This window comes from Salvelinus namaycush, chromosome 1 (genome assembly GCF_016432855.1).
Source record: "Salvelinus namaycush isolate Seneca chromosome 1, SaNama_1.0, whole genome shotgun sequence".
NCBI lineage: Eukaryota > Metazoa > Chordata > Actinopteri > Salmoniformes > Salmonidae > Salvelinus > Salvelinus namaycush.
In genome coordinates this window covers 51,027,317-51,043,358 of record NC_052307.1, presented here as the reverse complement: position 1 = coordinate 51,043,358, position 16,042 = coordinate 51,027,317, and the positions used below count along the sequence as shown (strand labels likewise).

The following is a 16,042-nucleotide window of genomic DNA, read 5'->3' as shown; positions in this document are numbered from 1 at the left end:
ACCTTGGGACCCAAATGCATAATGAGTGCTCTAACTCCTCCTTGTGGTTGTCTGGAGCAATGAAGCCGTGACGCTGGGTACCTCTAAGTGCAAGCTCGCAACTTTTAAAGGAGGAACCACTGTATATAGAGCATTATTAGAGCTTATATGTCATATTTTCACTTAGTCATGTATTGATGTCAATGGGAGAGAGACTAAGTGAAAATGTAGGATTTGTCTCAAAGTTGTTTTTTCTAAGTTGTTTACTCATATTTTTTTACTCCTCCAAAGCTGAATTCGTCTGGCCTACTGACTATGCCCCGGAGTCCCACGTCCAGTGAGGATGAGATGGCCCAGAGCTGTTCTGACTACTCCGAGGACTCCGCCTCTGACAGCTCCCGTGAGGAGACCATCTACGAGACCATAAGAGCCACCGCTGAGCCGACCCCCAGACGCATGGACGACATACACACTCACTCCCTGGTTGTCCGCGTCCTCATCCCCGACCTGCAGCAGACAGTGAGTGTGTGTGTGTGAGTGTGAGTGCGTGTGTGATCTTGCGTGTGTATGCTTGCCTATGTTTACTCAGGAACGTGCAAAGGAGTTGTATGTTAATTTGAGTCAGAAAGACCATAATGTTTGATGTACCAACTTATGGGTTACCTTTGGAGGGTTTTTTACACCCATTTTTCTTTTTAAAGGATAGAACTGTTTAATCCTAGACTCATAGACTGACTCAAATGGTTTTTAATGTCTGGATTGCAAAAGAAGTTCAAGTGATGAAGTCTTAGATTACACTTGTTAGCATCCTCTCTCTCTCATTTCCCTTTGCTATAATACCTTTGATTTAAGCCAGCTCTGGCCATCCATTATCCTGGCTGTGTTGCATCCTTTCGCCTGGCGGAGAACACACACTGTGTGAATGATCTGTGGGTGTTGACGTATAGACTTTTTCCTATAGGGGAAGCTTCTATCAACCCTTGTTTTGTAATAGAAAAAATAAGGCAGCGGGGTGTGTGTATCTCACAAATTTATGGGGACATGCATATCGCTCTGCATTCCTCTCTTATTACCAGACCTGGGTTCAAATACTATTTGAAATCATTTCAAATACTTGAGCTGGGATTGATTGACATGCTTGTTGCAATGGAACCAATAGAATCGCTGCAAAACTATAAGTCTGGCACTCCAGGCAGGTTAAAGCAAACGCTAAAAGTATTTTAAAGATTTCAAATAGCATTTGAAGCCAGTTCTGCTTAATATCTGCTTAATTATAGTTGTGTTTTTGTATTTTTGTGTTTCTTGTGATCCCTCCTTTGATTTATGTAATTCTGTCACTAACTCCTTATTTGCTGCTTAATTGAAATCAATCTCTTTTTGACAACATCCCTTTTGATTAAAAATAAATAATCCATACATGTTTGCCCATGAAGTGGTCGGAAATTGACTTTAAGGACCTGAATGCCCAAAATTTCAGGAGATAAAGGTGCTCAAAGTTTACCCATTTTTCAACACTGGGAAATATAAATGGTTGAGTTTGATATTATTTAAAAGCTTATCAACAGGGTTGTCAAACTATTGTCTTGAAAAATAAGTAACGATTTGTTTTACCTTTAACCCTTTCACACGTACCATCACAGGGGTGTGTCATTCGAAACTGACCGTTCCAAATGAGCGTTCTAATCACACGGGTGTGATCGTACGCTTCAGGGACCACTGTAGAACGATCACACCCGTGTGATTAGAACGCTCATTTGGAACGGTCAGTTTCGAATGACACAACAGAATTTGAGCTGGCCACACTTTTTTCAGAAACTATTTACACACAAACAGTCCTTACTAAGTTATGTCCAGAATGTGAGCAGTTTATTTTTGGATGCAATGTTCAGATATTCACAGAAGTATCTATAGCATAACATAATCATCCTAACCGGAAAAATGTAGGCTACATTTGTCCTATCGCTAACTGAGGAAAGATTGACAACACAAGCGGTCATATTTTCTAACTCTCGGCTGACAAACTACAATATGAATTAGCTAATAGCAATTACTATGTATAATTAATCACATCACGGGTGAGCTCACCATTGATCAAAATAATTAAAACACTTCCTAGAAATCAAAAGTAATCTGACGATTAGTTTCAGTGCGCATCCATGGTTTTTTCACCTCACAGAAACTAAAGATAAGAGAAGACAAGATGTGTCACGATCGTCGTAACTGTGAAGAGAGGACCAAGGCGCAGCGTGATAGAAAGACATCTTTTATTTAGAAGACGAACAAAACAACAAACAGACGACCGTGAAGCTATTCAAACAAATAGTGCTGACACTAAACACTACACATAGACAATTACCCACAATAGCCTAATTGAGTGAGTTGAGTTTATTTTATTTTTACAGGGACAGTGCACATTAATCAACGTTTCAGTAAAAGTGCCGGTTTTAGCCAGCCGGCTAATTTTCAACAGCAGTCCCTGGGCAGGTTATTAAAAACAATTACAATATAGACAATAGCAACATAGAACAAGCAAGACATAGCAACATAGGACAAGCAAGACGTAGCACACAGACAGAGCAACATAGAACAAAAAGCAGCAAGACAAAATTCATAAAAGCAACGAAGTGTTTCCACACCTCACAGACAACAGACATGGAAAGCGGCAACACACAGCTAGGGACCATGTTCACAAATTTGATTGACCTTTAGCCATGTCTTCAAGCATTTTGTGAAAGTGTGATATGTGGTGCAGTTATGTGTGTCTGATGGCAGTGTATTCCAGACATGGGAAGCTCTCACAGAAAAAGCGGATTTACTAAAGGTGCTTTTCCTTAGGGGAACTATACAGTCACCTCTCATGGCAGACCTTGTGAATCTGCTGCCATATGTTTGGGTTTTCTGTTTAACAAAAATACTGAGTGGAGGGGGAGCCAAGCCATTTAGAATATTGAATACAAGACATGCATCGGTGTATTGCACAAGATTTTCCCAACTCAGGAGCTCATGCTTTCTGAGGATGTGACAGTGATGATGGCTATTGGGCTTCCTATCAAGCACTTTGAGAGCCTGTTTGTAGACAGACTGAATAGGTCTTACTGTTGTACAGCAAGCTTGGGCCCAACTAGTCAAGCAGTATGTTAAGTGGGGGAGTATCATAGATTTGAAGTACAGTTTTGCTACCTCTGTAGTCAAACAATTTCGTATAAATCGGAAATTAGCTAGGTTGAATTTGGATATTTGAATTACCTTTTTCACATGCTTTTTAAAAGAGAGGTTGGAATCAAGTATGATGCCAAGGTACTTAAAATCAGATACCACCTGGAGCTTCTCCCCTGACACATAGACATCTGGCTCAGTAGCATCTGTTGCCCTCTTTGTGAAGAACATGCAAACAGTTTTTTTCACATTGAGATGCAAACACGAGTCACTGAGCCACTTTGTAACCTGGACCATTACAGTAGTGAGTTCTTGTGCAGCTTGTTGTTTGCTCTTTGCATGCACATATATCACTGTATCATCTGCATACATTTGAACTTCAGACCCAGTACAGACAGAAGGCAGATCATTAATGTATAGGCTGAACAGGAGGGGCCCCAGTATTGACCCTTGGGGCACGCCCACATCATAGCTAAGAGTGGGCGACAGCTCATTGCTCACTCTGACACACTGAGTTCTGCCTTCAAGGTATGATTTCATCCATCTCAAGGCATCGGGGGAAAAGTTGAACTTGGACAATTTTGTGATGAGAATCTCATGGTTAACAGTATCAAAAGCCTTCCTTAGGTCCAGAAACACATCCCCAACAACGCCCCCTTTGTCCATCTTGGACTTCACATTTTCCAGAAGAAAGCAGTTGGCCGTTTCTGTGGAGTGTTTCGCTCTGAAGCCAAACTGCATGGAGTGTAATGTGAAGGGGCTGTTGTTGAGGTGGGCAATCAGTTGCTCTGCTACACACTTTTCAACAACCTTTGACACCACAGGTAGTATACTAATGGGCCTGTAGTTACTCACGTCAGCAGGGTCGCCTGATTTAAAGATGGCCGTTATTATGGCCGACTTCCATACCCTTGGAAACACCCCCTGACCAATAGATGTGTTGGTGACCTTAGTAATGGGGCCAATGAGTGACTCTTTGTAGTTTTTAAGAAAGGTAGAGTCCATCCCAGACACATCTTTGGCTTTAGAGTTCTTTAGTGAGCTAATCACCTTGTTCACCTTTGACTCAGAAACCTCCCTTATGATGAAGACAGGTTGAGCATCATTTACTAGCACTGAGCCCAAGAAACCAGTGGAGGGGTTCTGTGTCAGTACCCTGACAGAATCAATAAAGTAGGAATTGAAGGCTATGGCTATTTCGACTGCATCCTGTGTTAGATTGTTTTTCACCATGATTTCTAGTCTTTTTGCAGTGTTACTATGGTCTTTCCCTGTTAACTTTTTTAGATTCTCCCAGATCAGTTTAGAATTTCTCTTTGCTTCACCAATTATGTTAATAAAAAAGTTTGCCTTGGCCTGTCTGATTTCTTTCATCACCTTATTTCTCAACATGGTAAACCTACGTCTGTCATGCTCTAATGCCTATGGCTGCCTTAAATATGGCTCCCAATCAGAGACAATGAATGACAGCTGTCTGATTGAGAACCATTCAGGCAACCATAGACATACCTAGACACCTACACTCAACACAAACCCATACACTCTACCCAAAACCCCCTATACCATACAACCACCCAAGACGAGACAAATACACAAACATCCCCCCTGTCACACCCTGACCTAACCAAAATATTACAGATAACTAAGGCCAGGGCGTGACAGTACCCCCCCCCCCCCCAAAGGTGCGGACTCCGGCCGCAAAACCTGACACAGAAGGGGAGGGTCCGGGTGGGCCTTCCTACGGCGGCGGCTCGGGTGCGGGACGTGGCCCCCACTCCACCATAGTTAATACCCACTTTGGTGGCTCTGGCAGATCCTGGCTGACTGGTGGCTCTGGCAGATCCTGGCTGATTGGCGGCTCTGGCAGATCCTGGCTGGCTGGCGGCTCTGGCAGATCCTGGCTGGCTGGCGGCTCTGGCAGATCCTGGCTGGTTGGCGGCTCTGGCAGATCCTGGCTGGCTGGCGGCTCTGGCAGATCCTGGCTGGCTGGCGGCTCTGGCAGATCCTGGCTGGCTGGCGGCTCTGGCAGATCCTGGCTGGCTGACGGCTTTGGCTGGTCATGGCTGGCGGACGGCTCTGGCTGCTCCTGTCTGGCGGACGGCTCTGGCTGCTCCTGACTGGCGGACGGCTCTGGCTGCCCCTGACTGGCGTACGGCTCTAGCGGCTCGGGACAGACGGCTCGGGACAGACGGGCAGCTCTGACGGCTCGGGACAGACGGGCAGCTCTGACGGCTCGGGACAGACGGGCAGCTCTGACGGCTCGGGACAGACTTTTCATCATCTAACATTTTTGTGTTGTGGCCGCCATCGGTTGAGGGTATAATCTTTGTACATTTATCAGCCAAAACGTGACACCCACCCTGTATTCAAAAGCATGTTGTGTCTCAACTGATAGCGGGCACAACACAAAAACCTCAAACGATGTAAAATAGGTTTTAAGCTACAACATATGCAACAACAAAAAAAAAGTTTGCCCGTTTTTAGATAATTTACTTTTAAATGAAAAAAAATGACATAAAAAAAGATAGTTTGGACAGCCCTATTTGTAAGCTTTTAAATTATATCAATCTCCACCGTTTATCTTTTCCAGTCATGAAGACATGGATGTCTTCTGGCATGGTGGGGTTTGCAAAATAGGTCAACATTGAGCACCTTTATCTCTTGAGTGTTTTGGAATTCAGGTCCAAAAAGTAACTTTCTGAGTACTTCTACAATGGGCAAATATTTATGGAAGGTTTGTTCAAATCAAAAGGGGTGCTCCCAAAAAGTAATTGAATTAAAATGGATTTACCCAAAAGAGATATTGGTCTCAATGGGACTTCCCTGCTTAAAAATAAAGTTGAATTATTATTATACATTTTTTAATCAATGTAGGCACTAGCTCTTCTACTGGTCCAATGAAAGTAGTGGGGTAGGAAGATGTAAGTGATATACAGTACATGAGCAGAGAGATTGATTGCATATTAAATTGAATAATTTTTAAGGCTAACTGTACGTCAAACCCTTAGTTGAACCCACACTGTCATAGAAAGCATGACATAACACATGAACTTAGATTACATTGGATTGTTAACCTTTACATTTTACGGTATGTTAAATCCCACGCTTTCATAACACATGACATTACATTTACATTTTACATTTAAGTCATTTAGCAGACGCTCTTATCCAGAGCGACTTACAAATTGGTGCATTCACCTTATGATATCCAGTGGAACAACCACTTTACAATAGTGCATCTAACTCTTTTAAGGGGGGGGGGGGGGGGGGGTTAGAAGGATTACTTTATCCTATCCTAGGTATTCCTTAAAGAGGTGGGGTTTCAGGTGTCTCCGGAAGGTGGTGATTGACTCCGCTGACCTGGCGTCGTGAGGGAGTTTGTTCCACCATTGGGGTGCCAGAGCAGCGAACAGTTTTGACTGGGCTGAGCGGGAACTGTACTTCCTCAGAGGTAGGGAGGCGAGCAGGCCAGAGGTGGATGAACGCAGTGCCCTTGTTTGGGTGTAGGGCCTGATCAGAGCCTGAAGGTACGGAGGTGCCGTTCCCCTCACAGCTCCGTAGGCAAGCACCATGGTCTTGTAACGGATGCGAGCTTCAACTGGAAGCCAGTGGAGAGAGCGGAGGAGCGGGGTGACGTGAGAGAACTTGGGAAAGTTGAACACCAGACGGGCTGCGGCGTTCTAACACATAACACATGTCATAGTTGAAGTGTACCTATGATGAAAATTACAGGCCTCTCTCGTCTTTTTAAGTGGGAGAACTTGCACAATTGGTGGCTGACTAAATACTTTTTTGCCCCAATGTATATTCCCTTCAATATTCATCATAATTATGTAATAGATATTTCATACATGTCCTACAAAATCATTGTAAATAATCTGTATGTATGTGAAACACTGAACTACATTTATTTGGAAGGAATTTGCCACATAAAAAAAGTGCGTTTGTTTGACTTGATTCCCTAGTCCTAAGGCATATTGTTGTCGAATTGTGAATATTTTTTATCTATTTAGTGGCTAAGTGTTTTTTATTTTTACCACAGCAATGTGAATTGGAACAGTTCTCCGTAACAGACTATGTGTCCAGGATAGTGGGTATTCCTTTGATGCGTTTGAGAATTTCCTTGGCAGGCAGGATAAAAGGCAAGCATTAGGCTACGAATTGATAGAGAGAGAGAGAGAGAGTGCACAGCAGGAAAGGGTGGCCACAGCACTGAAGGGAGTGATTGAAAAAGCTTCTTTCACTTTCCCCAACGCACAAGTGGTTATCGCCACCATGCTACCACGAAAGACGTTCACCCTGCTACCATACAGAGGGTAAACGCAAGCATTTCCCATGACTGTGCCTCAAAACCAAATGTTTACCTGGCCCACCGTACCCCATCCTGGACTTGAACAGCCTTTATGACCAGGTCCACCTCTACACACCAGCAGTCCCTACTCTTGCAAGGACCCTGAAAGACATTGCCCACAAACGCAGCCCCAGCACCTCACACAGGAGCAACAGAGCATCGGACAGCCCGCCCAGACCAGCAAGGCCCCCCACCTGCACCTAGAGGACCCACGCCGAGAGGACCCACACCAAGAGGACCTACATCCAGACCACAGCACCACCAATGACTTATCAGTGTCCCAAGCTCTGCTCATATAATCCCTACCATTGTGTCACTGAGTTGTCGTAGTGCTGCTGCAAATGTACATTGTCCCAAGGGCATTGGCAGTCATAATGTAAATAACCTCATTTATGTCCCTCTAACTCCCCTGAATGCCCCCTGTCAATCGTACAGCTACTGTATGCTGTCATCATGCGCCTATGAACCTGAGTTATACTGCAGAATACCTGACCACTGTGACTTACCCAAAATGAAGAAAATACTTGACCATGTGCAGACTCAGTGAGCATAGCCTTGCTATTGAGAGAGGTCGCCACATGATAGGATCACACATCAGACCTGGCTTTCGAGAGAAGACAGGCCATGTGCCCACTGCCCACAAAATGAGGTGGAAACTGAACTGCCCTTCCTAACCTCCTGCCAAATGTATGACCACATTAGAGACATATGTTTCCCACAAATCACACAGACCACAAAGAATTTGAAAACAAATCAAACATTTGTTCTCCCATCTCCTCTGTGGAGATGGGAGAACCTTCCAGAAGGACAACTATCTCTGCAGCACTCCACCAATCAAGCCTTCATGGTAGAGTGGCCAGACGGAAGCCAATCCTCAGTAGAACGCACATGACAGCCCATTTGGAGTTTGCAAAAAGACACCTAAAGGAGACTCAGACCATGAGAAACAAGATTCTCTAGTGTAATGAAACCAAGATTGAACACTTTGGCCTGAATGCCAAGCATCACGTCTGGAGGAAACCTTGCACCATCCCTACTGTGAAGCATGTTGGTGGCAGGATTGTGCTGTGGGGATGTTTTTCAGTGGCAGGGACTGGGAGACGAGTGAAAGATGAACGGAGAAAAGTGCAGAGAGATTCTTGATGAAACCTTGGTCCAGAGTGCTCAGGACCTCAGACTGGGGCGAAGGTTCACCTTCCAACAGGGCAACAACCCTAAGCACATAGCCAAGACAACGCAGGAGTGGCTTCGGGACAAGTCTCTGAATGTCTTTGAGTGGCCCAGCCAGAGTCCGGACTTGGACCCGATCAAACATTTCTGGAGAGTCCTGAAAATCGCTGTGCAGTGACACTCCCAATCCAACCTGACAGAGCATGAGAGGATCTGCAGAGAAGAATGGGAAAAACTCCCCAAATACAGGTGTGCCAAGCTTGTAGCTTCATACCCAAGAAGACTTGAGGCTGTTAACGCTGCCAAAGGTGCTTCAACAAAGTACTGAGTAAAGTGTCTGAATACTCACGTAAATGTTATTTTTCAGTTTTTATTTTGTATTAAATGTGCCAAAGAATCTAAAAACCTGTTTTTATTTTATCATTATGGGATATTGTGTGTAGATTGATGAGGAAAAAAATATATTTAATACATTTTAGAATGAGCCTGTAATGTAACAAAATGTGGAAAAAGTCAAGGGGTCTGAATACTTTCCGAATGCACTGTAAACTCCCATATCTGTTAGGCTAAATACTGCAGTGTGCAATCACAGCACACTAGTGGAACACAAACAACATTGTAAATACTACCAATATTTGAATGTCTTTATATTTTTTAAACCTTATTGAGTGCAATATTTACTGTAAAATTATAATATTTTTTGTTTGTGTTTTGTGTCTTCTCACTTTTGTTTATTGTTTATTTCACTTGCGTTGGCAATGTAAATACATGTTTCCCATGCCAATAAAGCCCATTTGAATTGGAGGGAGAGAGAGAACAGCTACAATGAACAACTTTTTTTTATGTCCCTCCACTTCTCCACACTCTCTTGCTTTTACAGTATGTCCATCTCTCACTTTTTCTTTGTTAGTCTCTTTGTAATCTTCTAAACTCTTTCTTTGTCTCCCTTTCTCCCTCTGTCTCTCCTCTTTATCTTTTCTCTATCTCTTTGTTCATTCATATCAATGGGAAACATGTTGTTGAACTATGGAACGGTTGTGACTCTTTATGGTTAGGGATAGGTATAGAGGGGAGGGTTTACGGTAGGGGGGGCGAATGGGCCACATAGTGGGCGGAAATCTTTGGGGTCAATTTGTGTTGACCTACATCTGAGCCTGATGCAATTGTGATGTAATTAACTTACAGTACAAGACCACCCACATAAGTACAGTACAGTACAGTACAAGACCACCCACATAAGAGCTTCTGAAAGGAGGCGGTTTTGTACCCTATGGTGTTGAATAAATCAAAGTACTGGGATTAACTGTTCCTCCTCTCTCATATATATTCAAATGACCTAACTTACTTATTAGGTTGAATTACCATTCGTTAATTTTGAGTCATAATTTACTCATTATATTAGAATGGGCTTGTGGTGGCACTGGAGGATTTCGTTAGATCGGTTTACCGCTTGGTGACTGTAGTTGTAACATCAGTGGGCTGTGTGTGTGTTATCGTGTCTGAGAGAGAGAGAGAGAGAGAGAGAGAGAGAAGAAAAAGGCAACCAGTGAAGAACAAACACCATTGTAAAAACAACGCATATTTATGTTCATTTATTTTCTCTTTTGTACTTGAACTATTTTCACATTGTTACAACACTGTATATAGCGATAATATGATATTTGAAATGTCTCTATTCTTTTTTTAACTTTTGTGAGTGTAATGTTTACTGTACATTTTTTGTTGTTTATTTCACTGTTGTTTATGATCTATTACACTTGTTTTGGCAATGTCAACATATGTGTCCCATCCCAATTAAGCCCTTAGAATTGAAGAGAGGATTACATGTATGTTGATGTATTTCCCAGTGACAAACATCCTCTGTTTTTACTTTCACATCTTCCATCCCTATACCACCCCTGCTCGGGTTGCACTTCAAACCCATTTCAGGCATTTCACTGTCAGAGAAGCTTTCAAATAGCTACTTCACTATTTTCTAAAGTTTCCCCTGTTTCATTACATTTTTGTCATTGACCATTTATCTTATCCAGAGCGACACAGTATTGAGTTCGTACATTTTCATACATTTTTTTGATACTGGTCTCTCGTAGGAATCGAACTCGTGGGAATTTTTTGATTTGATTTTTGATTTGAACCCACAACCCTGGGCGTTGCAAGCGCCGTGTTCTACCAACTGAGCCACACAGGACCACATAACAAAGTTTCTCCTGAAACTTAACCTTTCTATTTACTGTTCTGAGATGCACTCATGATGAAGCTGGAGCATATAATGTAACATGATGGGAGATTTACTAGCGAAGTAACATACTGTACTGTCGGAATGGTCCTCAGCCAGGTGGAAACAGCCCATTATCTCTACACAGACAGATGCCAGACATCTGTTCCTGTACACTATCCTTCCCTCCATCCCTCCATCTCCTCCTCACCTACTCGCTGACAGTCAGGGGGTGTTATGGGTAGAGTTCAGAGTGTTCATCAGCCTCAGTCTTTATCACAGGCACAGGTCCATTAGCACCAGCTGAGCTGCAGATCCAGAGGTAAACACACACACACACACACGCACGCACACAAACAAACACTGAATGCAACGGCCCGTGGCCCATAATCCTCTCTGATTCAGCCAGGTCTGGCAGATGCTGCTGTATTGTTTGTTTGTTCAGCTCGGAGGTAATCTGGCTGGGTGCAGGAGAGGGGTCAGTGGGGTGGTGTGGTGTGACTGTCATGCTGTACCTGCGCCATAGCTGAGGTTGTGACACTGTGTGGCACTTAGAGAAGATGTGGGAAATGTGTTTGTATGGGAAATGTTTTTTAAAGGGATAGTTCACCCAAATTACAAAATGATATTGGTTTCCTTACCCTGTAAGCAGTCTATGGACAAGGTATGATAGCAATCCATACTTTGCTTTAGTTTCCCTGGCACTGTTTCCACATGCTAATGTTTTAGCATTTGTGGCACAAATCCCATTCAAGTTATGATATTAGCATTTTTTCTAATCATCTATAAGTGAGTTTGTTGAGCTTCACAAACAATGTTAGATACTTTCGGATGATTTGGACATGATGAGCAAAAAATTCAAAGATCGGTCCCATGACTTTTACTTGGGTGAACTATCCCTTTAAGTGTTTGTATGTATAAGTGTTTGTAGGGTAATGTTTGTAAGTGTTTGTAAAGGAAATGTTGGTGACGGTTTTGCCTGGGAATGCTCAAGCCCAGGCTCTTGGCCTACAACTGAAAGTCTGTGACCCGTTTTCTTTTACCATGATTCTCACTTTTCCCCTCTCTAACCCTACCCCTTTCAACACCCCTATTCCCAACCCCAACCCAAACCCCTCACGCAGAAATGTATGCGGTTCAACCCCAACGCGACTGTGTGGGTTGCCAAGCAGAGGATCCTGTGCACGTTGAGCCAGAGTCTGAAGGATGTGCTGAACTACGGACTCTTCCAGCCCGCCATGAACGGACGTGATGGGAAGTTCCTGGATGAGGAACGCCTCCTCCTGGAATACCCACAGCCAATCAGCAAAGGAGTTCCAGCTCTGGAGGTAGAGTGCCAGCCAATCACTGAAGTTGTTACATATTTAAAAAGGTGTGGTATTTCTATTTCTAATTATTATGGATCCCCATTAGCTGCTGCCAAGGCAGTATAATATCACCATACAACAATATAAAAAATATACGTGTGTGTAGAAGAAGTGTGTTAGTATGCGTGTGTCTCTTCGCCACACAAGAGGTGTTGCATAAGGTGTAGTTTTATACATTTTTTAAGTCTGATTTTATTGCTTGCATGAGTTACTTGATGTGGAATAGAGTTCCATGTAGTCATGGCTCTGTGTAGTATTGTGCATTTTCCAGAGTCTGTCCTGGACTTGGGCACTATGAAGAGACCCCAGGTAGCATGTCTTGTGGAGTATGCATGTGTGTCCAAGCTGTGTGCTAGTCGTACAAACAGACAGTTCGTTGCTTTTGACATGTCAATACCTCTCACAAAGACAAGTAGTGGTGCAGTCAATCTCTAATTTGAGCCAGGAGAGATTAGAGCTATACTGGTATTGATGCACGGACCGGTTTAGGTTTTTACTTTACCTTCTATAAGCATATTTGAACGTTTGGTTTATTAAATGCGATATGCCGTGTATAAGGTACATTTTTATAGTTTACTTCGCTACTTGAGTCATATCTCTCCACTCTCTCTCTCTTCATTGTAATTTCCCTATGTACCTCTTTGTGGCACTTGACCATATGACTGGGCAGTAGTCCAGGTGTGACAAAACTAGGGCCCGTAGGACTTGTTTTGTTGATAGTAAAGTCAAGAAATCAGAGCAACACTTTATTACGGACAGACCTCTCCCCATCTTCGCTTCCATTGCATCAATATGTTTTGACCATGGCAGTTTAAAATCCAGGGTTACACCAAGCAGTTTAGTCTGCTCAACTTGTTCAATTTCCACATTATTGTCACGCCCTGACCTTAGTTATCTTTGTTTTCTTTATTATTTTGGTTAGGTCAGGGTGTGACATGGGGGATGTATGTGTTTTGTCTTGTCTAGGGGTTTTGTATGTTTATGGGGTGTTTACTAGTCTAGGTGTTTGTATGTCTATGGTTGCCTAGATTGGTTCTCAATTAGAGGCAGCTGTTTATCGTTGTCTCTGATTGGGAACCATATTTAGGCAGCCATATTCCGTTGGGTATTTCGTGGGTTATTGTCTATATGTAAGTTGCCTGTGTCTGCACTTGTTTAATATATAGCTTCACGTTCGTTTGTTGTTTTGCTTAGTTTGTTTAAGTGTTCTTCGTTTCGTTAAATAAATTGAAGAATGTATTCTTATCACGCTGCGCCTTGGTCCTCCTCTCTTCATACAAACGACGAACGTGACAATTATTCATTACAATATTTAGTTGAAGTTTAGGGTTTAGTGAATGGTTTGTCCCAAATACAATGCTTTTTTGTTTATATTTAGTTTATTACTTGCCACCCATTCTAAAACTGACTGCGGCTCTCTGCTAAGTATTGCAGTGATTTCAATTGCTGTGGTAGCAAACGTGTATAATGTTGAGTCATCAGCATACACACTGTAGATACACAGGCTTTACTCAGTGCCAGTGGCAGGTCATTAGTAAAGATTTTAAAAAGTAAGGGGCCCAGACAACTGGATTAGGTTGGAAAGGCTCCCATTAAAGAATACCCTCTGTGTTTTGTTAGACAGGTAACTCTCGATCCACGATATAGCAGGGGATGTAAAGCCATAACACGTACGTTTTTCCAGCAGCCGATTCTAATCGATAATGTCAAAAGCTGCACTGAAGTCTAACAAAACAGCTCCCACGTTCTTCTTATTATCAGCCAGTCATCAGTCATTTGTGTAAGTGCTGTACATGTTGAGTGCCCCTCCCTATAAGCATGCTGAAAGGCAATTGTTAATTTGTGTACTGTGAAATAGCATTGTATCTGGTCAAACGCCATTTTTTCCAGAAGTTCACTGTGGGTTGGTAGCAGGCGGATTGGTCGACTGTTAGAGCCAGTAAAGGGTGTTTTGCTATTCTTGGGTAGCAGAATTACTTTTGCTTCCCTCTAGGCCCGAGGGCACACACTTCCTGTCGGCTTAGATTGATGAGATGGCAAATAGGAGTGGCAATGTCATCCGCTATCATCCTCTGTCATTTTTCATCCAAGTTGTCAGACCCAGGTGGCTTGTCATTGTTGATAGACAACAATTATTATTTCACCTCTTCCACACTCACTTTACGCAATTCAAAATTACAGTGCTTGCCTTTCATAATTTGTTCAGTTATGCATGGATGTGTAGGTTCAGAATTTGTTGTTTGTGTGTCATGCCTAAATTTGCTAATCTTGCCAATAAAAAAAACTATATCAGTGGGTTTTGTGATGAATGAGCCATCTGATTCAATGAAAGATGGAGCCAAGTTCACCTTTTTGCTCAAAATCATTTAAGGTGCTCCAAAGCTTTTTATTATCATTCTTTATATAATTAATAATTAATAATTAATATAATATTATCTTTGTTTCATAGTACAGTTTCTTCTTTTTGTTCAGTTTAGTCACATGATTGCTCAATTTACAGTACATTTGCCAATCGGTTGTGCAGCCAGACTTATTTTCCATTCGTTTTGCCTCATCCCGCTCAATCATACCATTTTTTAATTCCTCATCAATCCACGGGGATTTAACAGTTTTTACAGAAATGTTCTTAATTGGTGCATGCTTATTAGTAACTGGAGAAAGCAATTTCAGAAATGTGTCAAGTGCAGCGTCTGGTTGCTCCTCATTACACACCACAGACCAGAAAATATTATTTACATCAATTACACAACATATTGTATGACCTCTTATACACTATATTAGGCCCAGCCTTTGGAACTTTGGTTTTCCTAGATATGGCTACTATATTATGATCACTACATCCAATGGATTTGGATACTGCTTTAAAGCAAATTTCTAGAGCATTAGTAAAGATGTGATCAATATATGTGGGTGATTTCATTCCTGTGCTGTTTGTAAATACACTTGTAGGTTGACTGATAACCTGAACCAGGTTGCAGGTTTAACAGTTTAACTTTACGTCCATCCCCTCGCCCCGACCCAGGCGCGAACCAGGGACCCTCTGCACACATCAACAACAGTCACCCGCGAAGCGTCGTTACCCATCGCTCCACAAAAGCCGCGGCCCTTGCAGAGCAAGGGGAACCACTACTTCAGGGTCTCAAAGCGAGTTACGTCACCGATTGAAATGCTATTAGCGCGTAGCACCGCTAACTAACTAGCCATTTCACATCCGTTACACAGGCACTGGTTACAGTTTGAAGCTTTTTCTTGAGCGGATAGCTTGATGAAAGCCAGTCAATATTTAGTTCACCCAGAAAATATACCTCTCTGTTGACATCACATACATTATCAAACATTTCACACATATTATCCAGATACTGACTGTTAGAACTTGGTGGTCTGTAGCAACTTCGCAAAATAATAGGCTTTAGGTGAGGCAGGTGAACCTGTAGCCATATTACTTAAACAATATTTGACATGAGATCCTCTCTAAGCTCTACAGCAGTGGTTCCCAAACTTTTTATAGTCCCGTACCCTTTCAAACATTCAACCTCCAGCTGCATACCCCTTTTAGCACCAGGGTCAGCGCACTCTCAAATGTTGTTTTTTTGCCATCATTCTAATCTTGCCACACACACACTATATGAAACATTTATTAAACATGAGATTGAGTGTGAGTTTTTGTCACAACCCGGCTCGTGGGAAGTGACAGGGAGCTCTTATAGGACCAGGGCACAAATAATAATATAATAATAATTAATAATTTTGCTCTTTATTTAGTCATCTTACATATAAAACCTTATCTTACATATAAAACCGGCC

The 16,042-nt window shown here is 42.5% G+C and overlaps 1 protein-coding gene across 1 annotated transcript in view; it reads left to right on the top strand.

Moving 5' to 3' along the window:
- The first annotated feature begins 294 nt into the window (after positions 1 to 294).
- LOC120052048 (SH3 and multiple ankyrin repeat domains protein 2-like) overlaps positions 295 to 16,042 on the top strand; it is a 176,118-nt gene continuing 160,370 nt past the window's right edge. The window contains exons 1-2 of the mRNA XM_038998913.1: positions 295 to 498; positions 11,996 to 12,199. Of these exons, the coding sequence (XP_038854841.1) occupies positions 295 to 498; positions 11,996 to 12,199 (408 nt within the window). The remainder of the gene's footprint in view (positions 499 to 11,995; positions 12,200 to 16,042) is intronic.